Source organism: Xiphophorus maculatus, chromosome 23 (assembly GCF_002775205.1).
Source record: "Xiphophorus maculatus strain JP 163 A chromosome 23, X_maculatus-5.0-male, whole genome shotgun sequence".
Lineage (NCBI taxonomy): Eukaryota > Metazoa > Chordata > Actinopteri > Cyprinodontiformes > Poeciliidae > Xiphophorus > Xiphophorus maculatus.
In genome coordinates, this window is record NC_036465.1 from 20,083,878 (window position 1) to 20,109,252 (window position 25,375).

Here is a 25,375-nt window from a genome sequence, read left to right on the forward strand (position 1 = left end):
TCTGACTGGTTTGGTGTTTAAAGGAAAGAAGGAGGATAATCCACTTAGATACTCTGCTAACCAGAGTGAAACCTTGGCTCTCGGATAAAATCTCCTCTTCCTGCCCCGTTTCTGTGACACGTTGTGAAATCCGTGAAGAGCTCCGCTCTGATTTCAGAAGGTTTTGTGAAAATATGGATCTAATGGGATGTTGTTTATCTTGGCCGCTTACTGGCGGGGATTTTGCTGATTTTCATGCTGTGGCTGTTTTCATCTGTTGAAGAAATTGCATGACATTTGCAGAAAACGTGAACTCATTTTTCTTGCCTTTCTCTTAAACAAACATCAACTCAGTCAGTCAGTCAGTCTGAGTAAACAGTCTGTTTACAATACGCTCTGTGGCCCACTATCAAAGCCTGACCTTTACAATCCCAGAGCAAAATGCCAAAAAAGAACCTTCAGGGTTTGTATTTTAAATATAAAACAGGAGTTCAAGATGTTACAGAAGATGTCACCATAAATCAAGTCTTAATGTTTTTGTTTTCTCGGCTCAGCTCTTCGCGCTGTTCTTGATTTTGTTTTAATGATGTGTGTTTGCTTCCCGGCTTTTCCTGCCCACTGAGCGTGACACGAGCATTCCCCACAGGAGACGCGGCTGCCACCCGCCTCATTTATGTGTGGCACGCTCTGCACCTTGTCCTCATCCTCCTCTTGTTCCCTGTTGCCTTTTGCTCATGATGACGAACTGATCATCATCCACCTGCGCGACAGGTACATGCTTGCAGACTTTCTAGAACAAAGCACAGATGTGGTAAACAAAGAAAATCAGTTCTTAGCAACCTCTACCACACACACACACACACACACACGCCTGCACGCTCCCACACGCACTGCTCCACCCCACATCCACCTTCCTCGACTGGCTGGGCTTGTTAGAGCTCACACCCGTACCTGTTTGCTAGTTTGCTGAGACACCTGTCAGGGACGAAAGAGTTTTCTACTGCTCACTTCGGCTACACTCAGCTGTGTGAAGAGTGCCCTGTTGGACATAAGGGTTGGACAGGTATGTACTCTCACTATGAACTATCTGGCTTGTTTATAACGTTATTTAACAGATAATCTTAACAATTTTTGTCATCAGAAGGTCGATTCGTCACATGGAGGGAATGTTTGCCTGCTTAAACTGATGATTATCACTGTTTGCCCACTTATTTTTACATGTCAGCTCAGTTGACTCTCGTCTTTAACGCTTTCCTTTAAAAGCTGCTGTGTTTCATTAATGATTTATCATGTGTGTGTACTGCCAGAATAAAAATCCTTTCTCCATTTAGAGTCACTTTTTATTCAGGACAACATCCCTCTGATACATTTATCTGAGGGATGTTGCTCTGTAAGGGCTAAATTAAAAACCTCAGGCGTTTTAGCTGTTAATATTTGCATTCCCATTTTTGAAAAATCCCACCCCCCCTTTCAGTTTTGCATAAACTATGGCCCGCTTCGAGATAAGGAAACAGTCACCGAACTGTGTTTTCGGGTTTTTTTGTAATAATACCCAAGGAATTTTACCTCAGATCAACTTTTTTTTCTGATCCTAAATAAATTGTGGGATCGACTAATTTGGAAATAAGCAACCAAAATCCATCTTTAATGAAATGAGACGTTACTCCGAGCTGGTGATGTAAGAAGATGGTTATTTGTGTGTTTCAATTGTTATGTAGGCAATTGAAGTATTTTTCTCTTGAAATGTGGCAGGACAGGATGACCTGCATGCTTGAAGGATGAGAATGAGGAATTTCTGACAGGCTTTTGGAGAGGGAACATACCATAGGAACAACCATTTGAAAATATGCTAATTCTAAGATAAGGAGCTGTTTGCTGATCATACACTTTCTCTTCATGAGGTTTCTTACTGATGTATTTTTCAGGTTGCCTGTAGGGGAAAGCACAGAGATCCCACCAGAAGAAACATGTCAAGCGGTGAGAAGACTAATTAATGTGATCTAATTATGATACCATGTACTTCTTACAATAATAGCTGATGTTATCATCCCTCTATACTGAGCTGTTATGATTTAGCATATTAAGAATTCATGTACCCTGTAAAATAATATGAGGGCTACACCCCTTCACTTGTCCCTAAAGGTTTAAAGGGCCTATAGTTTTTTGACTTTCAACCTGAACATGAATGTAGTTTGAAAATCAATAAATTGACACTAAATGTTAATAGGTTTAATATATTAATTGCTCATTAAGTCATCGCCCATAGTCACATTTTGGCTGAATTCCCATTTTCTCTTTCACTGTTTCCTTTTTTCGTAAGCAGCTTCCCTGCAGTTGTTCATTTTACACCAGAAAGTAGCATGCAGTGTTATTTACTCCACAGCTTTACAATAGCAACCATTTTATCATGCCACAAAACATCAAACTTCTTAAAACAGTTATTAAGGCCATACATTTTCAGAACAAAAGAAGAAGCCATTGTTTTACTTTGCTAATGTTGTAACCCTTTATTTGAAGTGTGACCTTGAAACATTTAAACTTAAAGGTAATCTTGCCACTTTAACATCTATCTATGTCAAAACTACAGTGAGACGTCTGCCACTCTGTATGATGGGATAATTGTAATGGTGGGTCAAGCTGAAAAGGACAGTGGTAGACATTCCACTTATAACTTTGTTTAAACCCTTCTGTTCTCTCATTTGTCTTTTATAAACTATTTCCTGGAAGGAAGGGCCTATTTTGATTGGTCAGCTAAAGAAAATGACAAACTAGGAATGATTAACAACATAATTATGCAAGCAAGGCGGTGATATATTGCTCAAAATATATGTTTAACGCATTTTGGAAATTGGAGCTTGGACCTGGGAATGGAGTCACCCCCGACCCGAGTGTAGTCTCACTGCTTGTTGGAAAACCATTGGGATTTCCTAATTGTTGCACTATCCAAAACTAGAAATACAAGATAAGTATATTCTATTTCACTCTATTTTATGTGATTAAGCACTAAACTAACATATTCACAAATAGATAATTTATTTTATTTTTATTTGTGCCACTAGTTTAATGAGACCAAACAGTGAAAAGGGCTGAAAAATAGTTTCCTGAAACTTTAATATTTTCTGTGCGTGGCAGCCATAGTTAATGAATTTATTTTTCGAGTCACAATTCGGACTAATATACAGCGTTGATGGAACTCCCCGTAAAATTGTGTATAAAGCCAAACTCTTTGCAGCACTTCTCTGCTGCGAAAGAGTGCTTTAAGGGTGCTTTAAAGATTTTTTTGTTACCTCTCTTACCACGCTCCTTTCTGTCCTTGGTAGCAAGATATATTTGAATCCTTCAAGTTTATCAACAAACATCAACAAACATATACTCCAGGAAACTTGAATGCTCTCTTGTCTTTTCCATTTTGAATTGTTTCCAAATCTGTTAAATTCAAGCTACTCTTTAAGATCCCTTAGTTGAAATAAAAAAAATTCATTTACTTTTGGAACTTAGGTTTAAACTAATAATCAGTTTTAGGATTTGCATTTGCAATTAACCTTGTTTATCTCATGTTCATAAGCTCACCACTTTTAAAGTGTAATAACAATAACACACTTTGCAACGCTTGGTCACGTTTGTGTGTGTGTGCTCCTGTTTGTGTCCCAGAGGGAGACCGAGCATCTGTGCTTCGCACCATCAAAGTACGAACAAAGCTGAAGGGAGACGGCAGCTGGCTGCAGCGCCAAGATGAACCTCAGGCTGAAACTCAGGAGGAGGAAAAGCCATGGTAAAGCACATGTTTCAAAGAGTCCTGTCCATCTCATCAGCTGCCCAGTCACTCGAAGAGACACAACTAAATTCTCTGTGCAATCTGTGCAGGTTGGCAGAAGTTAGAGACAGGCGTTTGAACGGAACTCCCATTGAAACAAGCCCAGTTTCCTCACCAGTAATGTCCACGCCGCCACCAGTAAAGTCTGACAGTGAGAGGTAAAACTGTATTTTGAATAAAGTTGCAGGTTTACTTTAAAAATTGTCACTTTTATTTTATGAAATTCCTGTCTTGATTTCCAGTAAACCAGCAACACAAGGATATTTGATCAGGTAGGAGAGACACTCACTGTGATCCACTTCTTTAAAAAAACAGAAAAGAAAAAAGGTCAAAAACGAAATCAAAGTTTTTAGTTTTTTTATCTTAATCAAAAGCAGACTCAAAACATGAGAATACAATTGAAAATGTTGCTTATTTCAGTTGAATAATTAAAAACAAATGTATCTCATACGGATTCATTATTTCCAGAATTATACATTTAAAACTAATTAAAAAAGAACAGAACAGAAATGTTATGGTATACACTGTTGTTGGAGTAGGTCACAAGAGGTCACTGCTTAAGAAACTAATTAAATTAATGGAAAGTTGAATGGAGGGAAAACGTGGTAGAGAAATGGTCCAGGTTATGGACTACAAGCTCTACATTTCTTAAGTTAAGAAAATCCTAAATTAAAAACTACATATGTACCTTAGATGAGCTAAGGGTAAAAGAGAACTTAAAGTGTCCTCTTCTAAATTAAGTTTTCTATTTTTATTGGAATTCAAAGTCCCAGAATCTGGAGGAAGAGTGGTTGAGGTGTCAGACTCCAAGTTGGTGGAGGCCCACTGTTTTATTACAAATGCAAGCCATCTACCTTCAAATATATTTGTTTTTAGTAATAATCTAATTAATGTTGGGATGTGGCAAAAATAATGCTAATAACATTCTTTGTTCCTTTTACCTTCAGAGGTGTTTTTACTAAACTAGAAACGCCTGTTTCAACTCCATCATATAATGGCACAAGGTAAAAGCATCTTCCCTTTGAAAACAGCAGGTTTAATTGCACAGTGAGATCTGAAAACCACATTTTTGCATGTAAATTATTATTATTATTATTTTTTCTCAGCATACCAAAAACATTCACTAAAAGGCCTTCAGAGACCTACAAGAGGATGTAAGTGTATGAATAAGACTTCCAGATAATTGCCTGCATCTCGCTGAGAATGTTATGTTTTTCATGCGGTTTGTGTTTGTGCTTCTGCTCCGTAGAGCCCCTCACATTGTGAGAAACACTTCAGAGAACCCCGAGGGCCAGCTCAGCTTTGAGGAGCAGGAGAGACGGTGAGACTCCGCTCCCACTGAGAAGCCATGTGCCCAGAAAAAAAAACCCAACAAAAAAACATTCTGAGTAATATCACATTGTTTTACTGTGCAGGACGGAGGCCGCCCTACATGTTATGAAGACAAAAGCAGAGAGAAAGCGATCCTATGTTATGTCTGCTGCTAAGTTATATGAGTATGTATCATTTAGGTCATATCTCTAATGGGTATAATGAACTTTAACCTGATTCTGGAAGTGGTTATGTTTCCAATCCATCCCAATTTGCTTTGTAGAAATCTTATTTATTCTAAGCGTTTGTTTCTAAAATCTTCAGGACTAAAGATACACCACCTGACACTTCTTTGGCCACCAGCAGTCCTTCATTTGTGGCTAAAAGGTTTGAGTTTCTTTATATTGTGTTTGATTCTGGAGCCAAAAAGAAACAAAGCTTCTTCTCAAATTTCTACATTTTATTATTTACACGTCTCTGTGTGTGTGTGTGTGTGTATGCAGGGTGGAGATTTTTGATGATGCCGACAGCACGGTGGAACCATCCCCTGCTGTTTCTCCCACATCTGCTGCCTCTGCTCCTGCACCCAAACCGCAGACAGCGTGAGTCTCGTTTCATGTTTCATGTTTACTGATGACCTTAAATAAGGCAAAACTGTTGGCTAGTAAACATAAAATGTTGAAAAATCTTCCTCCTTATCCAATTGAGTGTGATGACACAACCTTAGCAAGAGCAATTTTATTTAAGTTATTTAAGATCCAAGTTTCTGGTTGCAGGCTATAGGGAAGTCCGCACTCTTACATTAAACTTTTTGCTGGATCCCAGAGAACTTTTGCAGAAAAACATAAACTTTTGTTGAACTAGCAAGAAAAAAAGAAAAATGAAAATCCTTCCCTTTCTTTCTCTATTTCTTAGTAGAGCTCAGTAGTTAATCTCTTCAGCCCAAAGTGGTCTTCAGTTCTGAGCCCTCGTCCTCAGAACTGAATGTGATTGTCTCAGCATCTCATGCATTAGCTGGAAAAGTAGAGAAACATCTAATTGTGATCAGTTTTTGTTAGTTTTAACATATCAAGTGCATAAAAAAAGGTTATCTAATGCAACATTTCTTAAAACATTTGTGAAATTTGTCCCTTTTTTATTACTGTTTTTATTATTGCAATCACATCTACTGCGCTCGATGTGATTTCAAGTTTGTGTATGCCTTATTCTTTCACATTTTTGAATGGAAATTAACCTATATTTCATCTTTTTCGCATGTATCTACGTCCACAGCTCCAGTATTGACACAATTGCGGCCTTGTCCGACACCCTCATTTCTTTGGACACAAACCCTAGCAGGTATTTACTGAAAAACAATACAAAAGCAAGTCCTACACATTATCAGACAAAAAAATAAGGCTCTCTCAGTTTAACATTGTTGCCCAAAGGCCCCAACACTACACTATTTGATCGTGACTTTGTTCTCCTTGCAGCGCTGAGAACAACAAGCAAGAGCTGGCAGAGGAAGAAGAAAGCCCGATGGACAGTCCCACCCCAGAGGACAGGTAAACAAAATCAATAACCGCCTCAGTTGGGCTGTAGCGTGGCTGGCAGGAACACAAATGTGCTCTGATTTCCACTGTGTTCACTTCAGAGTAATTACAGAACACACATCTCCATTTTTGGTGCCTTAAACATGAGACATGACTGTCCTAAATTACATTTGATTAAACGCAGTACAAACATATTTAATAAAGAGATGTTTCTGGGCTTTCTTGCCAAACCAGGTGCTTTAATAACATGCTGATCTGTTTGGTTTTTTTTGTTCTTTTTTGTTCTGCCTCTTCCTCTCTGCAGTGTTGAACAGGAGCCAGATACAGCACCCAGAGATAGCAAACCAATAACAGGCGATCTCCTGGGTTTCAGTGATGGGTTCGTTAAAAAATATTCTTTCTCATTTTGCAATTAAGAAGAATTTTTGAATGTTATCCATAAGGTGGCACTGTTGGACTTCACATAAAGTCTCTCATCTGTCTCAAATTGCCTGTATGAGCTATAAACACCCCCAATCTGAATCCCTAAACCCCTCTTTGTTCATCAACTTCTTGCTTTCTTATTCTGCAGTCCAGAAGAACCAGCGGAGCCTGTTCCATCCAGCCCGGGACGCTGGAGTCAGGATCTACTCACTGGACTTGGCAGGTACAGGAAAAGGCTCTTTATCCCCTCAAACTGCTAATCCGTGCTCATTTGAAGAATTAGTTTCTCCTCAGTTGTAAATCTGTAGTTGCTTTGTTAGCAACTAGCAAAGCATCACCTTAACTCACCTCGATAAAGTTCTAAAACTCTTCCCCACTTTGGACTTTTCTGTGTAATGCCTGCAGAGTGAGTCTAGTCCTCCACAGACCTCTGACACCCTGAATCTCGTGGCTCTGTGTCATTATAGTGAACACAGAACCATGCAGGTGAGAAAAGCCCGATGTGACAGCTCACTCTTCCCATCTTTGCCCTCCTCTTGTGTCAGTAGTTTCTTTTTATTACCACACATAAAGGAGACAAGCAACCCTGATTTATGAGATTCATTTTTATCACAAACCCGAAGATTAATCCACTGCTCCGTGGCAGAACCAAACAGCCTCCGATTCCTGAATGAAACGACTTTGAAACTTTAAAAGCCTTCATTTTTATCTGCACACGCGTCTGGAAATAGAAAAGAGCACTCCGTGCTGATTAGTATTTCTGCTTTTGTTTTTGTCTTTCCACCAGCCTCAGCATGCAGCAGCAGGAGGAGGAGAAGCAGACGGATGAGACAGCCGTGGAAACACAAAGGTAGCGGGAGATGACAGGCTGCTCTTAAACAATTATCTATCTGTGCAGAGCTGCTCCCTCGAAGAAGCACGATATGCAACGTAATGATTTATACCGACTCTGTCTGCAGCGTTGGCCCCACAGTCACAACACTGTAACGACCAAAGCTGTGGTTATTCCTGACAAAGAGCGCTCATGGAAAGAAGAAGGAGAAAAAACATATTCAGACAGTCTCCATGCTTGTTAAATAGTTCAGTGGATTTCAAGCTTTCCTAATGGAGTAACACTGTAAATAGTGTATGAGAACAGCAACAGTAACCTTTACTTGCCCTGTTTTTTTGTTCCCATCTTGCCATAGATTCCTCTCTGTCTTCTATAATTCTGTCTTCCTATCACCAAGCCAAGAGAACAATTTTATTCACCCCTTGAACTTTTCATAATTCATCAGAAATTGATGTGATAGACAAACACAAAGTACGTAGAGTATAATTGTGAAACATCATTAGCCTCCTTTACCCTAACACTCCTAAATAAAGTCCAGGGCAACTACCCACATTCAGGAGCCACTTAGCTCAAGTCAGCTAAGTTAGGCAGCATCATGCTGTGGGGATACGTTACTTCAGTAGGAGCATAGACAGTCAATCAAATCTGAAAAAGAGCAATTTGGCAAAAACATTTGGTAAAAATTTTATCTAGATGTGTAAAGGTGGTAGAAATATTATTCTACAAAGTATTAAATCAGAGGATGATGAACACAAATGCATGCCACACTTTTCAGATTCTTCACATAAAATATATATACTTTATATATATATAGATAGTTATATATAGATACATATATATAGGTATAGTCTTAGTGTATGACATACAATGTCAATATAATACATTGCAGAAGTTTGGTGTTGGAAAATGACAAAAATGCAGATTTTTACTGAATATTTATACAAGATAGTATACCAGAACACTTAGTGAGAAATATCTCACTTTCTCACATTGCTGAAGTGGGTAGTATAAATTTGAATGAAGATTTCCATTTGATAAAGACACCCCTGATTCTGATTCCGATTGAGTTTGGCCCTGTGTCCGCTCTCTATTTCTGTTTACCATTCAAGCTGCATTGAATCTTTCCATTATGAGTCAATGTGATCAGAATTCCTCAGACACCAGACAGGGCCGTGCTGACAATTGAGAGTGAAATCAGTGTGAAATTGTTTTTCAGCTCGGCTGATCCGTTTGATCCAAATCCGATAGGGACTGCATCCCATAACAGGTAATCATATTGGTTTGGCACTGTGACTGTCTTCCAGCCAGCCAGATAGCATCTCGGCATGCATAATGCAGCAGTTTCTGATTATGAGCCACTTTCCTCCTATTGCAGCCCCCCTGACCTGTTTGAGCCCTCCGCTGATGTTTCCATCAACAGGTACAGGAAAGATTTTCCAAATCCCTCCCTCTTTCTCCTCCTCTAACCTCTGCTTGTTGCTCTGACACTATCATGTTGCTTCCTCACAATGTCTTCTTTGCTGCGTCTGCTGCTCCTAATGTAATCATCGTTATTCACAAGTGGCACCAATCACTCTGAAGTGCTGCACATACAGTATATTCACCACAGCTTCCACCATTAATATGATCCATTAGCAGTGGGTAACCCTTGTCCATTTTACATTTTGTCTTTCAGTTCAGCAGCAACAGAGGAGACGAGGGAATGTCCAAGTCCAGAAGTGCTTGATTACCAGTAAATGTTCAATCTCATTATTTATTACTTCTGTTTTCCATTTTTTTGTTTAACTTTCGTCTTTAATTATCTGTCGGTTTTGGACCAGTAAAAGCATGAAGATGAACATCTGAAGACTTCAGCTTTGGCTGTCTTGTGCTCTGATGGATTATTTTTTATTGAATTAACGCTTCGTATCTATCTGTTATTTCACTTACAACATTTTTGTATGGTTTAGCCTTTTCTTTATTGTGTCAGTGGTAAGGTGCAATTTAGTCAGCAGATTATAGTACTAACACAAGGAAAATAATGTTTTCTTCCCCCTATTATTAAAAGTTTAAGCTTCACCTGCAGCTCTATAATAAATAATCAATAACTACATTTATTGTAATATAGAGGACATGCCCAATATGCATTTATTATCCATTTGTGTAGTTTTGCTTTCTCTCTATTGTTTTCTGTAGAGTTGTGTGTTGCGTGAGCAGTAACAATAACGATGCCAAAAGGTTTATGATCGTGTAATATGTCTGTGGCTGAACAATGGAAGAGGAAAGGAACAGATGTTTAGCTCCAGGAACTGATCTAAAACAGTGACTGTGAAATATTTTAACACACGTCCCAGTCTAAAATTAAAATTTCTTTGAGCATCACCATCTTGAAACACACACACAAAATAGTACAAAAACATCCTTTTTAATTGGCAGGGCATACTTAAAAGTCGTGACTTAATTGAATGTGGCCTGTTAAATCAGAAGTTAAAATTGACAATTTTGAAGTTTTCTTAACTATCCAATAATACTTTTTATTCTCTATACATTTTTTTCACCCAGGAAAATCATTACTTCCTACCTCCATCGCCTGTTATCCCCAGTGCAAACTTTCTGATGGTTTAGAGGTTGATCAAGTATTGTTTGTTGAACTTGTTTTGAGATGGTAGACGTCTTGGTGCCTTTCAGATTGGCGTTGCCTTTATTATGATTGACCAAATAATCTTAATTTATATAAAAAAACCACCCAGAAAGTTACTACACCTACAATGATAATTGTGTACAACCTTAAAACAAAACATGAGCAATTCTGAACGATCCCTTTATAGCTTCATGTATCTAACTTTAGTAAAAAAAAACAACTTTTTTACATATTTTTTAAAAACTGTCATTATGTCATGACAGATAATCTGTGAAAAAAATCAATCTCCTTCATCTTTTCTCACTTCTACTGTTGTCATCTGCAGAAATACACCGTTCCCAGTAAAAAAACAATGAATCTGAACCAGGAGGATTGTCTTAGCACTGCCAATCAACCTTGTGTATGTGCTGCTCAGTGTGGTGGAGAAACAACTTACTGTTCCATGAAAACAGTTTATGCGTCGTCATCAGTGGCCATGCTAACTAGTCTGAGCAGTCATTTCAGGCTCTGTTGTGGTGAACCAACTGTAACTTAGCAGAGAGCAAGGGGCAGGATGTGAGCGGCGTGCACACAAGATTGATTGACAGCGCTAAGACACTGCTCCTGACTCTGGTTGGTTATTTGTGACTGAGTGGTGTATTTCTGCAATTAGCACTGGGAGAAGACAGAGGAGCTCGACTTTTTCCACAGATCATCTGTCTCACACTATACTTTCGCAACATGTAACAGTTTTAACAAATTTGTAAAAAAAAAAGCATATATTTTTTGATAAAAGTTATAAGTTGGGTTTGAAGCCTTTTCATGCCCAGGTCCTGACTCTAGACGTAAATGCAGAGCAGCAGGAGAAGCCACCAGCACTTGTTCTCTGTTCACTGTTGTCCGATTTTGCTTATATCAACAATTCTCTAAATGTTCTGCTTCTGGAACTTTCTGATGCAAAGACACTTGCTCCATTATTTTGTGTTCAATACCATCAAAAAAATCTTTCAATGTATGTCTGTTTCCTTTTTTCAGTGTAGCAGTACCAGAAATACTCTGCTCATGTCCCAACGAAGCGAAACCGTGAGTAATTTATAAAGAACCTCAGTTGCACATTGACAATTTTTTCCCCTTTTAACCTTGTTTATATTACAACCTTTTTTTTTCTTTTTTTTTACTATTTACTCTCTGAGTTGGAAGTTATTGGGCAGAGGTGATTAAGGAAATAAGTCAGATATTTGTTACTACATTCCCTTCATAGCTGTGACAAAGAGGTCCAGCCTCCAGTAACTCTGCTCTGCTTTTATTAAAATAAATGTACAGAGTGAATATGCCATAGACTCTTGTTACTTTTACATCCTTGTTTGTGTTCCAGGACCATAACACCAGTGGGAGTTGAACAAGTCATCTTGAAGATAATTCCAAGCAAAGAGGAGCCTAAGAACAATGGGGAGGAAGAGGAGAAAGTGGAAGAGGAAGAGCTGGTCAATGTGGTGGAGAAACAACTCCACCTCTTCTTTCTCCAGGAGGAGAAAGTAGAAGGGGAGAATGAGGAGGACAAAGTAGAAGAGGATGAGGAGAATGAGGAGGAGGAGAAAGTAGAAGAGAAAGAGGAGAATGAAGAGGAGGACAAAGTACAAAAGGAAGAGGAGAACGAGGAGGAGGAGAAAGTAGAAGAGGATGAGGAGAATGAGGAGGAGGACAAAGTACAAGAGGAAGACGAGAAAGTAGAAGAAGAGGAGAATGAGCAGGGGAAAGTAGACGAGGAAGAGGATGATAAGGAGGAGGAGAAAGTAAAAGAGGATGAGGAAGGTCAGAAAGTAGAAGAGAAAAAAGAGGATAAGGAGGAAAAGGAGAAAGTAGAAGAGGAAGAGGAGTCTAAGGAAGAACAGGAAGATGAGATGACAGAAGAGGATGAGGACAAAGACGAAGAAAGGTATGTTTATTAAGATTGAAATAAGAGAGAACACATTAAAGCCCCGTTTTGAAGCAGTATCTCAAAATTCAATGTATGTCAATAACTGAACCTTAAAACACACCTGAAAGCAAGGTAACGTTCCTTCATATATCAAAACAGTGAAGACCTGGTGAATAGAGACAGAGATCTGCTTCATCATCGCCTTATAAAATCTACAGATTTCATCCTCGCTGAATTGTGTCCACACTTATTGACAGCTGTGGCCGATGACGACAGTTTAATATGTTTTTTTTAGTCACTTTCCAGGGAGATCAGTTAGTTTATGATCTTATTAGTGTCAGACTTTATAATGAAAGAGTTCTTTCACTAGATGTTTATCTTAAACTTATCTTCTTTGGAACTTTGTGTCTTTTATTTCTATCTAAATTCTTAGCATGTGATGCTGCATGCAGGCCTGATTTGCTGTACCTCAGCTGGAATACGTTATGTAATCAAGTTAAGGAATCCAAATTGAATTAAAGATCTGAATTTAGCTTTAGTGACTTGCATAAGTACTTGTTTAACTTGATCATGTTTTTGGTTATATTATAACCACAAATTATTTACATTTTATGTGGTAGGTAGTCCAACACAAAGTACCCCATAATTTTGTGGCAAACTCATACATAATTTTGGAAATTCCTGACAAATAAAAATCTGGAACAGGTGATTTGCTTTCGGCAGTTTTCTCCCCCATTTTATTCTGCTGGCCCTGAATAAAATCAAGCGTAATTAATTTCAATTAGATGCAATCTAATAATTCATACAGAATAACTTTTATAATTTCATTTTAGTATAACTACTCCTGTTCCGTTAAAGCCTCAGAGGTTACTTTAAGAACACTGATGAACAAACAACCTTATGACAACCAAAGGAAAATCAAGAGTAGAATTTTGCATAAGTGAGGTAATAGAATAATGTCAAAGCAGAATTAAACACTACGGTGAAAAAAATGACACTGCACACATCTTCTTGAACACAATCCACACTGTGAAACATGATGGTGGCACCATCATGGTGTGGAAATACTGTTTTCATCAAGGAAGCAGATGAGCGATTACAGGAAGATGGTTAAAGATAATCCAGGAAATAAAAACTGCAAATGACTTGAGGTTGGAGTTTCACTCTCCAACAAGACAATCACCCCAACCAGGCAGCTAGAGCTGCAATACAAGGGCGTACATCAAAGCACATGATGTACACCCTGTACATGTTCATGTTCATATACACATGAACATGAATGTGTTAACACATGAACACATTCATGTTCATGTGTTAAAAAAAGACTCCTCAAAGTGCAGACCTAAGACTTATTTTTAATATTAAATATTTTCTCCAGCTCTGAGGGTTCATGGACCACCACATGGGAAATCCCTCATGAGACAAGCACAGTGGAGAGGTGAACACACTTTTTTGTTTTGCGCGCAGCTCACGCTCCACTATTCTTCATTTATTCTCCCCTTTGATCTGTGTCCATTACCAGCTAAAAGCCTTTCAATGTCTGTCTGTCTCCCCCTCTCAGCCAAGAAGCCAAGACAGAGGACAAGGCTGGAGATCAGCAGACAGTGATCATGTTTGAGAGAAAGTAAGTTGTCGCTTTATTAGGAGCTCCAGGTGCACATTGGCTCCTTTTATCCCCGTAACCTCGTTTCCTTTCACTGCGGTGGAGGAGCTGGGCTTTTACAGCATTTACTCTCTGAGGTGGAAGTTATTGGGCACTGATGCTGATGAAAATAGGTCAGATATTTGTTACTACCTTCCCCTCACAGCTGTTGCAAACATGTCTAGCCTCCAGCAACTCTGCTTTTTAATAAATGTACAGTGTGAATACACCATCCGCTCATGTTACTTCTACATGCTTGTTTGTGCTCCAGGTCCACTGAGAATGACTCCCCTTGGGATAAATGGACGTCCCCCACTGTTTATACCATCTCCACTGGGACGGGAGATGGCGATGAGGAGGAAGTAGAGGAGGAAGAACGGTACTTTTTTTTTTTATTCAGCTGTATTTTTGCTCCAATCTAGAGAAATCAATTCATATTAGAGATAATCTTATCAGAGTGCATAATTTTCATTATTTTCTCTTAGCATAGATAGGTACAGTTGTGCTGTTAAAGCCTCATTAGTTATTTAGAGAACATCGATGAACAAATAGCGTCATGACAACCAAGTAACACAGCAGACAAGTCAAGGATAATGCTTCAATACAATAATATAACATCATGCTAAACATTGAACATGTTGCATTTTGTTGTTCTGCATTGCTGACAGGGTTGTTAAAAAGTTCAGACCTTAATCTAACTGAGAACCACAAGCAAATCTTGAACATACCTGTTGACAGAAGCTCTTCATCCTGTCTCACTCGAAGAAGAACGTTAGTCTCCAGACTTGAATAGCTGGCAGACATTCCCACAACCAAGGAATTACACATTTTTCAGGTTTTATCTACAAATCTTTGTAAAAATGTGGGTTGTTCTTACCTCCATTTGACCTCCCATATTCCACACAAATATCCCACTAAGGTTTGGGGTTGTATTATGACAAAATGTGAAGGCGTTCAAGAACTATGAATTTTCCTGGCACTGTGGTCTATTTAAGATTCCTGCTTGTGTTCTCCTACTTCCATTGATTTTGGTAACACAGCTGTTTAAGCTAAATTGATTTGCGCTAAATCCCTGTGGGAACGCAGACCCTGAACACTTTACTCAGGCTATACACGTACCTGCAAGTCCTGTTTTAACAGATCTATCAGCTCTATTTATGACATTCTACAATCAGAGCGGCATTCCCATTGCCTTTCAGTCTGCCCTCATTTGGCTCCCTCTCTCTAATCATCGGGCCACCACATGTCAAATTGGTGACATGCATTGGAGTCGTCATACTGTCAAATCTGAGCCCAATGAATGACTGTCATTAACAGGCAGTGGTGGAAAAAAAAAAGGTGAAGGACCCCGTCTTATGACGGGTCCCATAACCCTTCACGCTCCTGTCATCTGTGTGTGAAAGATGACACGAAGGTTTGTGCTCTCCGTCTGCAGGCCAGCTGTGGTAGTGGAAGAGCGACGGGTCCCAACACCGGAACCGGAACCGGAAAGCAAAAAGTGAGAATCTCTCCAGAGTGGAAGCTTAACTTGAAGTTAAAATTTGCACCCATATTAAGTTACTTTCTGCTTTAGGCCTTTTGTGTATGTGAAGGAGTATGTCGACGCAAGCGAGCATTTGCTCAATCTCAGCGACCCACTCAATGGGTAAGACCGATTATTTGTTGATTTGTTGAAGCAGTCATATAAAAACATTAATCAGTGTTGCTTAGATGATGGTACATTTTGTTCTTTTCCTGTAGGTCAGATGATTTTGCATCAAGCTCCATCAGTTACTCGTACAGCAGCCCTTCCAGCTACACTAGGTAAAACTCCGGCACATAAACCTTTTTCATGCACCTAGACTTGAGAGTGTAGAGGGGGTCTATACACACATCCCTGTTAAAATTGAACATAAACCGTCATAATTCATTTCCAGACTTTTTCCACCTCTAACGTGACATAATTTCTGCTCAATTCAAACGAGATAAAGTACACCTATCCTAGTAGGTTTACCTAGTAGGTTTTATTTATGACATTTATTTGCCTCCTTTAGGTAAAGCCATAGTTTGCAGAAAGAAAAATAAAATTCCACAGCATTTTATATATATACTATTGAACAAAACTGTGTCAGATTTGTCTCGGAAGTAGGAGTGAAGAATAATGTCATACCGGGTTGAGAGCTTTCTTTTTGCAAGTCCGTAAAGAGAAGGAAATGCTATTTGTTTTGGTATTAACTAGAATTATCAACACACAATAACAGCATGTTTGTCTCCATGTGATGCACTCCAAAAAATAAAAATGCCCACATGTAGATATTTTACAGAATTGTGTACAGCCCTTACTAGTTATGAAGTGCTAATGAATATTTAATATCCGTCTCTCGAAGCATTTCATATGCTGTCAATTAATTGACTTTTAGTAGTTTAGTTGACTCAAAAGATGCTCTAACAAAGTATTAGTTTAATGGTGTGCACACTTCCACACTCATGGCATTGCAGCTATTGTTTTTATATACATTAACCCCCTAACAGCTTTGCTTGTTTTTAAGTTGAATTGTACAGGATTAATGTCAGGTTAAAGGTGGAAATTATCCATCATGGTCTCATTTTTTGTAAGAAAGCCATTGCTTTTTACAGGGGTTGTCTACATTTGTGAGATTCACTGTATGCTGAGTTTTTGTGAGAATTTTACATATTTACCTAAGAGTGCATTTATTTCACACTTCAATTGCTATACTTCTCCTTCTCTACCTCAATATGCCACTTGCAACTCTAAAACTCTCTTTTTAAGTGCTTCAAGCTGCTTGTTTTCACCTTTGAGCGTGTTTGCTTTTCTTTACATGAGGCCACTCTGGCTGATCTTGTTCAAACAGAGCGTCATGTTACTTAACAGCAACCTCTCGGTAACCTCTACATCACTTAATCCACGCACTGAGACAAAATCCAGTTTAAGCTAAAGGTCCGTCTCCTCCTGCCTGTTTATTTTTCCACTTCTGACGCAATGAGACATGTGTGAGCGGCGGGGCAGAAATTCCAGGAAGTCATCTCGTTCAGCTAATTTCAGGGACTGAATGGGGACATCAGAGGATTATTTACACGTATTAAAGGAGATCAGCCTAAATTGTTCTAATTGCTGTTTCCCTCCAGGGTCTCCCTGTCGTCCACCTGCACGTACTGCGGAAAGCAGGTGGGCAACGATGCCAAGATCAGCATCGAGCATCTCAATATTAACTGCCACCCTGAGTGCTTCAAGGTAAATGGCCTCCATTTGTGGATTTTTTAATAGCACTCTCTGGACCTATTGACATTCCCGGTAAAGATGTGTAAAGTCGTTGATATTAATTCATCTTTTATTGCAGTAGTTTGGAAAATATATAAAAATCCAACCTTTAGTGTGAGCAGATGCCTTAGGTCACATTATTGGCAACTCATAACAACTCCTATAAAATAAGTGTAACTTTGCTTTTCTAACTTGATCTATGCCACCATAAATTGTAATGAGCAATGACGACTTCCTGCTTCCTTGAGGTACTATGATGCAGTTTCATTTCTATTAGCTATTGCCCACCAGGGTGCAGCAAAGAGTGACACCTTGAGGCCTCCAGGTCTCCATAGCAACCACTAGATGCTATCTAGAAGCAAACTGGTTGCCGGAAAGACACATTTACCTTCCCACCATTACAGTTACAAACAGGCAGAGTTTGCTAATCTCTTCTGGGACATTAAATGGAGTGTATCTTTTGGTTTGAAGAAACTAAAAAATACACTACGAGCTTTGCAGCAACAAATATTCAAGTTGGGTCTAGGCTGAAATAAACAATAACTCTGTTCAAAAGCACCTCCTCCACACTGTAAAGCATGGTGGAGGATCTCTGGTGCTGTGGGTTTGTTTCTCTTGCAAAGGCCCAGCTAACATTGTTACAGTTCAAAGCATCATGAACTCGAACTCTTTTAAAGACCATCTTTCAGCAAAATACGGCCAAAGCAACGCAGAAATTGTTCACTAGACACTAAATGAACCATTTACCATGGCCATCCCAGACCCCAGACGAAATTCTGTAGAGAACTTATGCGTTGAAAATAAAGGGTAAGTTAGAACCATCTAATATGTTTGGTCACAGAGAAATGGTCAAAGATCCCTCTTTATTTGCTCCGAGTGTTAGAAAAGAGTAAGTGCTGTGTATTGACAAAAGCTGAGTTGCACAGAGTTTTACCAGCAGGAGTGCCAACAAATATGACTCTGACTTTGTACAAAAAAACCCCCAAAACTTATTATTTCTTAACATGTTTCCACACTTAATTATGCAAAAAGTTTTATTTTTCAAACAATGTCAGTGTGGTATTAAAGATGAATTTATCTGGAGGTGTTGCGCAATATGAATTGCATTTTTGACAAATGTTTTCATTCCAATAAAATGGTTTCTTTGAATATTTTTCATGCTGCGTTCCAACACATGAATGTCTTCAACTGGTTTTTAAGGCTTCAATGCTTTCATTCACTGTTAAAGATTTGTTAAACAGTATAAAGAGGTAATTTTCCTTGGAACATCGCCTAAGATTATGCTCTTTTTTTTTTTAATTCACAGTGTGATGTGTGCAGTAGGCCTATGGGAGACCTTCTCCACAGTATGTTCCTGCACAAGAAAAAGGTCCACTGCGAGAGCTGTTACGCCACCGTTATTTAATCCTCGGAGCTTTTCATCACCTCCTTATCCTTGTCCCCGCTCATTCATGTTCATTTGCATAATAAGTGAGAACTGCTCTGAAGTTTGCACCGATTTCTTTCTTACTTTGCTGTAACACATTTTAAAGTCATAAAAAAAAAAGAAAGTGGAATTGTCAGTATGATAGTCATGTTGAACAGTCTATTTTTTGGGGGGATGAAATATGTTTGTGTGTCAGTTACAATGAAGGATGTGTTTTATATGTTTTTTATGTAAAGATTCACAATATCAGGTGGGCTTGGACAATGTAATTTGATATAGAAGGCTCGCTATTTTTAAAAATCTTTTTGCTTATTTTACTCATCTCGATACAAAATAGTGTGTTGAAATGTACGATGCATTGCTAACAAAATAAAATGACTTACAAAATCCTGGTATAAACATCTTACAAAAGTAGTGTGCTTGAAAACACACTCCAGAATGAGTATTATTGCACAAAGGAGTTTAGTGTGTTGCAACAACAAGGTCTGGGTAATAATATAAAGTATTTATCATAAAAATTCAGAGTAGATTTGCTTTTGAGAACAACCGCTAGTGCAGAGGTTTCCGCTTGTAATGTTGCATTTCTCAAACTCTCCTCTTCCTCGCACTGTCACTTCTAGTAGCTGTTCGCATAAATGTGACTGGCTAATAGCCATTGGCCACATGCAGATTAACTTTAAAGAAGCACAAGCAGTCCACTGGCTGCTGCCTTGATGGTCTTCACACACAGTTAGGCAGATCTCCTTGGGTGAACAGGACAGTTCCCCTTGGCTCAGCTCCAGTCCAGAGAAAAATGGGAGCTTTCCAGGAGCATTTGCCTCTCTGCACCAGCTGCACATAGAGCATTTCCTGCGTATTCCTCAAAGCAGAGAAAATATGGTAATGTCCTTAAAGCATCCCTTTGCCCAAGCGTCACATTGAATAGAAAATTAAAACCTGTTATGGTGTACACAAAAACCCACCTTGGAAAAGTATTTCTAACCCTTTACATTTTTCCATTCATATTTTTGCGATATTCCAACTGTATACATCAGTGAATCATACAATCACTGACCATAGGTGCTATACGTTCAATATGAGCTCCGACTAATTGCAAAAGTCATGCAAAATCTGTCCCTGGATGTGCAAATGACTTGAAGCTGATTGAGATGATTCTAGTATTCATTTCAGGGGACTGAATGCATTTGCCTGTCTATTTGTAAACCATGCATCATTTTCCATCCATTTAAAAAAAAACTTCACATGAAATCCTGATAATACACATTCAGGTTTTGGTTGTAATGTCACAAAATGTGAACAAGCTCCAGGGGTTGGGATACTTTTGTAAGACGCCATAATCCACAAATATAACGGTTTTCTGGCTCAGTTGTGTAACCACGAGTCAATCCGTCATTTAAACAGAGGGGACTCGTAATATGGGCCCCCCTGCAGAGCTGGACGGGCGCCACGCTCTGTTTGTTTCCGAGCCTGTGTCAGTGTTTCCCTCTGGCTCTGCTCACAGCTATGTTTTGGATGTGCTTCCACAGCAGAGAGGGGTCCGACTCGTTGTGTCTTATCAGGGACTCCAGCCCCTCGGCCTGGTCGAGGCTCTGCCAGTAATCCTGCGGCCATATTTGCAACCATCTGCAGACAGATATGCAAACAGATTAGGCTAATTTCAGAGGCTCAATTAGACAATAAAACGATTTCTCTCCCCTCGGGTTGACAGAGCAGGCGGTATTCCCACCTGGCACAGTCAGCGATTTAACCCCTACTCACCCGTCATCTGCAGGCAGGTCTTTGATGTCTCCGTACCCTGGGCTGGGCAGTGGGCAACCCATGTGGGAGTTGCTGGCCATTTTACCCTGAGGAGGTTGGGTTTTTTGGGGGGCTTTCCTATATGCCCTCTCTGCAGCCAATCGGGCATTCTCCTGCTCACAAACATAACATTCAAATCCATTTAAGTAGTTAGGCTTGCTCATGTCGTTAACTCCCCACTCACGGGAGTCCAAGCCCTCCAGCAAGCGAGTGTTAGTAATCCTTCTGGGGTCCTTGAACTCTAAATATCTAACATATTCATCATCGTTCTCATCCAGACGCTTGAGAAAGTCAGCGAGAGCTTTGGGAGAGGGAAAGCTATCTATAATTACGACAGAGTGGTCGTTGGGCATCCAGTCAGCCACCACCGGGGAGCCTCGGTAGACGGGCACGCAGCCCTGATGGAGGGGCCGCCACAGCTTCTCCGTCATGTAATCTGGACACACGCCATTCTCCAGCGCCAGGTGGAACTTGTAGCGTGCGACAAAATTCATGAATCCGGGTTCCTCGCCAGTAGCGGTGGCCGTGTCCTCCAGGTGTTCCGGTAGGGGCCTGTTGTTCAAGCATTTCCCATAAGAGTCCACCTAAAGACGAGAAGGAGAGAAGGATGGAAGCGAGAGATGAGAAGAAGCAGTCAGGACACATTTATCATGGCAAAATAGCAAACTTTTCCAAACTCAGGCTCTATTTATGGAACTTGTGAAAAATGTACAGAAAGAGAGGAAGAGGATGGATGGATTTTACAGAATAGGCAAAGCAAGAAATAGAAATATTTTCCAAATCTACTCTTGTTTTTTTTTTTCAGCCCTATCTAGAGCTCGAAACACTAATCGACTTCCACACTTCTGGACTGCATAGGAACTCCTCTCAAAATAAATTACTCATGACACAAGACAAATGAAATCATGAGACCGACCTTTGCTAATTGACTTTTAACATTCTACTTTAAACATGTTAGTTAGATTATCTGATTTAACAGAAACCTTTTTTAGAGAGAGTCCTACAAGAGGCAGAGGACATTCCTCACTCTCCAAGTCATCCGCTTCATGGTGAATTTAAGCTCCTACCATCTGGGAAGAGATTCAGGAAGCCCAAATCAAGAACCACCAAAGACTCTTGTTAGACAGGCCATTATACTGATCAGTTTTAAATGTGATTGGGTCAGATCTAGTCATTCAGTCTGCGTTATTGACATTTGTACTGATAATTCAAAGATTTGTTTTTTACTATTTTGCCAGTGTTGTTGTGTGACTGTGTTTTAATTTTTTTCCCCACCTTGCTGCAAAGACAATTTCCCTAGAGGGACAACAATAAAATGGTTCTGATGCTGAGCATGTTTTTTTGAAGCCAGCAAACAGAGATGAACATATATTTTTCATCTAACTGCAGAGAATATCAAGTCCGGACAATCTGAAACTGAGCAGTGAGGAAAAATCTGCCTGGCAACATCAATGAGAGTTAATGTGATTTTTGACTCAAAAGGTTGTGCTGACCTATAAACTGCTTCCAGATAATATAGTACATCTTTCTGTTCCCAGATGGAGCACTAATGCTGCATTAAGGGCTAATGAAACCAAAACTAACTTCGGGTGCAGTTTAATAACAACTAAACAAAAACCCTTCAGGCTACTTAATAGAAACGCATTACATCAACATATATAGAACATTTGCAAATGATTCCTGAGCATCTAAATGGCATATCAATGTGCAGTTAATCAATAGAAGACAGTGTCTGTATATTTTTGTCATCAATGATGCTGTAACAATGCTGTTATTCTCTCATATGTCTGAATTTACCCCCAATATCTCAGTCATTATAATTAAAGCAGAAACAAAAGCTCCTGCCAAGCACTGTACCTCGATGTACTTCATGAGTTCGTGAACGTATCGGTCTCTGTCTGACGGCACGTCACAGTGAGACTGCATGTAAAGAACTGGAGCCAAGCCCTCCCTCCTGAGGCGGTTCTTCTCCTCCAGAGACACAGCCACAGGCTCCAGCAGGTACTCCAGGGAGGGCAGCCACTGCAGGGTCAGGGGGTAGTCTGACTCCCTGCGAAATGTGGCCGTGTAATTAAACAGCCGGATTCCAGGTCCGTGAGAGAGGATGTAGTTGTTCATTGGTGACTCCTCGTGGAAAAGTGCCCAGGTTTGGTGGCGCAGGCGAGGAAGTGGCGCCTCGTATGCCCTGAAGTCTGTCCCGTAAAAGATGATGGATGCTGTCCTCTTGTACAACTGGACCTTTTCAAGAACAAGTCGAGATGAAACAGGGTAACAATAATTATTATAAATGTACGCATATACACAGTGCCTTGCAGAAGTCTTATAATCTTGAACTTCTGGTACTGTTTAAGATGCTAAAACCGGAAATTTCAATGTGCTGTATTGCACATTGACCAGGGGCGTCAAACTCACTTTCATTTTGACCATATCAAGATCACAAAAGTTCTCAAAGGGCCAGTTATAGCAGAAAGTATAGGTAATATAATATATATAATATATATTATATAATATATTTATAAATAGCTTTCTTTATATTTTAAAATCAAGTAATAAAAACATGTTTCACAGTAACGTAATTAAGATAAATTACCGCTTTGAGAAAACCGCTTTGATTTGATTGATAAAATAGTATTTCAGCACATAACTGTTATCTTGAAGGTTCTACATATGAATCCCACTATAGCTTGGAGGACCATGTAAAAACGTATGGTGGGCCGGATTTGAATTGTCACACGTGACCTAGACCAACAGAAAAAAGTTAAAATTTTTAAAGCAGAAGAAAATTCCAAAGTCTGTACAAGTAGAAGTCTATAAATTGTCCCAGGTATTTTCATCCAGCTACCTCACACTGAAATTACAGCCGCAAATGTTTTGGGCTATGTTTTTACTGGGTTTATATTTCAAGAGACCACGATCTCAAACTAAGTCAGATTGAATAGAGAGTCTGAACATAAATTTTCATGGCTTTATTTAACGATTGGCTATCGTACAGCCATTCCTGTCATTTAATTAAGACGGCCATGTTTTGGTAGGTGTTCTGTGCTGCTGTACTCTTTTCCTCTCCAGGTCAGGGATTGAACACCTTATTGAGATATTGAAAGCTTTGGATAGTGTTTTATAACCCATCTATGCTTTAAACGTCTCCCCAGCTCAATCCCTGACCTGCCTGCTCTTCACGATTCTGCTGTTCTCTAACAAAACCTCTGCGGCATTTACAGAACTGCTGCATTTAGACTGAGATTAAATCACACACAAATGGACTGTATTTACACATAAGGTGACAACATCTAAAAGAAAATGGTGGGAGTGGATTTAAATTAAACAAATCAGAGTAAAGGGGGGTAAACACATAGGTACGCCACACTTTTCAGATTCTATTAAAAAGGAAAAAGGGAGAGAAGCATCAGTTTTGATCTACTTGTGTTAATCTATCACATACTTCTTATAAAATACTTTGAAGTTTAGTGTTCCAAAGTGACGACGAGTGATAAAGTAGGAGGAGTATTAATACTAATGCGAAACACTGTATTTTGTATTCACTGTATTCAAGCCCAAACTTCCAGGAAAAACTTTAGCTGTTGGTCTCTCTTGTACCTTGCGATTGCTCGTCACCAAGCAGGAGGACGTGGCGCAGTCGACGCGTTCAGTGTCACCGGGGAAATGTGGGAAAAGTCCCCCGCTCCACCACAGGAGAATGGGCAGCTCCCTTTTGCTGCGGCGGTCACTGTTCCCTGGTCCTCTGTATGAGGCGACAGAGGCAAACTCCATGTCCGACAAAGCGCTCTGTGGCTGAAAGGCTCCTCGGTCTGGCGCATCCAATACGTCCAGGTGCAGCTGGTCTCCAGAGAGAGAGGCGAAGGAGACCCACACCCAGCAGAGGACAGCGAGCAGCCCCAGACCCACGCAGGGCAGCAGCCTCCTCCTACCTGCCATCTGCGGAACGGTTAAAACAAATAATAAAATATAGGTTCCCCCACCTCCATGTTTACTACATCATGATGTGTTATGAACTTTGCAAAACAAAGTAAACATCTATGGGACCAAACCTCCCAGTTGTCCAGATATATCGAAGCAATAACGCCATTCTTACTTATGTCGCTATGAAACACTCAAAATGCATACTAAATATGTAAGAAATAAAATATTTATTTGTCTTAAGAGCAAAACATACCTCTGATGAACGCTCCTAACGGATTATTCGCCAACATCAGTAACAACAGACTCTTCCTCGTCGCTTCAAATGTTACCCTCCTCTGGCGCCACCTACAGCCAAGCAAAATCAAAGCAGCAGCAAACGCAGAATCAGTCGAGCTTGTTGAGTTTTTTTGTTGATAATCTCAACACTTACTCGCTATGTGTTTCATGTCATGGTGAAATTTAGCAAATTAGGCAAATATAATAGTATGATTGAGTTCAGGTATTAACACAACACATAAAACGTCACAAATACAAACAGTACAAGCTACAAGTTATTTTGGGGCAAATAAATGCTATTTGCCCCAAAATATTTTGAATTAAAATATATATATTAAAACAATGTCTATGTTCAAATAGACAAAGAAAAAGTGACTTTTAACAGCTTGCTGCTAAAACATACCTTAAATGTAACAAGAAAGATTAACTGATATAGATCAACATAAACCCATTTAGCCAATCCACCACTTTCTTGCTATTAGTTGTTCCTAACCAATGTTTCAATGTGTCGCCCATTTCAGACAACACGATTAAGCCACAGCATAACATGCATTTATTTCATCTTTTAGATCTTTGAGTTCCTTTTATGAGATGTTAAATTTTTTTTAACTTGGAGACAAAATCATGTCAACTTTCCTATCTGTCTGTC

General features: G+C 39.5%; 2 protein-coding genes across 2 annotated transcripts; one reads left to right on the forward strand and one right to left on the reverse strand.

Moving 5' to 3' along the window:
• The first annotated feature begins 788 nt into the window (after positions 1 to 788).
• znf185 (zinc finger protein 185 with LIM domain) lies at positions 789 to 20,168 on the forward strand. Its single transcript, XM_023328805.1, has 29 exons — positions 789 to 1,042; positions 1,905 to 1,956; positions 3,631 to 3,751; positions 3,844 to 3,951; positions 4,036 to 4,065; positions 4,741 to 4,797; positions 4,900 to 4,947; positions 5,043 to 5,114; positions 5,209 to 5,289; positions 5,429 to 5,491; positions 5,608 to 5,706; positions 6,377 to 6,442; positions 6,577 to 6,648; positions 6,941 to 7,015; positions 7,208 to 7,282; positions 7,847 to 7,909; positions 9,108 to 9,158; positions 9,267 to 9,311; positions 9,567 to 9,623; positions 11,526 to 11,573; positions 11,866 to 12,426; positions 13,787 to 13,846; positions 13,970 to 14,032; positions 14,322 to 14,429; positions 15,486 to 15,548; positions 15,624 to 15,695; positions 15,791 to 15,853; positions 17,177 to 17,282; positions 18,616 to 20,168. Exons 2-29 carry the CDS (start codon positions 1,947 to 1,949, stop codon positions 18,712 to 18,714), a joined length of 2,436 nt encoding a protein of 811 aa, XP_023184573.1. The 5' UTR covers positions 789 to 1,042; positions 1,905 to 1,946; the 3' UTR covers positions 18,715 to 20,168.
• fut11 (fucosyltransferase 11) lies at positions 19,179 to 24,780 on the reverse strand. The gene is made up of 5 exons (XM_005795366.2): positions 24,704 to 24,780; positions 24,127 to 24,465; positions 22,390 to 22,770; positions 20,494 to 21,116; positions 19,179 to 20,358 (listed from the first exon to the last, which is right to left on the reverse strand). The coding sequence occupies exons 2-5, from the start codon at positions 24,463 to 24,465 to the stop codon at positions 20,208 to 20,210; spliced, it is 1,494 nt and encodes a 497-aa protein (XP_005795423.1). The 5' UTR covers positions 24,704 to 24,780; the 3' UTR covers positions 19,179 to 20,207.
• Between the last annotated feature and the right edge of the window lie 595 nt (positions 24,781 to 25,375).

What these genes read in the sequence shown, in the direction of transcription:
- fut11 (XM_005795366.2), bottom strand. Translation starts at nt 24,465, where the DNA reads ATGGCAGGTAGGAGGAGGCTGCTGCCCTGCGTGGGTCTGGGGCTGCTC. An exon ending in AACTCATGAAGTACATCGAG is followed by an intron (nt 21,117 to 22,389) that starts GTACAGTGCTTG and finishes TCTCGTCTTTAG; the next exon opens with GTGGACTCTTATGGGAAATG. An exon ending in GACCTGCCTGCAGATGACGG is followed by an intron (nt 20,359 to 20,493) that starts GTGAGTAGGGGT and finishes ATCTGTCTGCAG; the next exon opens with ATGGTTGCAAATATGGCCGC.
- znf185 (XM_023328805.1), top strand. An exon ending in CCAGAAGTGCTTGATTACCA is followed by an intron (nt 9,624 to 11,525) that starts GTAAATGTTCAA and finishes TCCTTTTTTCAG; the next exon opens with TGTAGCAGTACCAGAAATAC. An exon ending in CCGGAACCGGAAAGCAAAAA is followed by an intron (nt 15,549 to 15,623) that starts GTGAGAATCTCT and finishes TTTCTGCTTTAG; the next exon opens with GCCTTTTGTGTATGTGAAGG.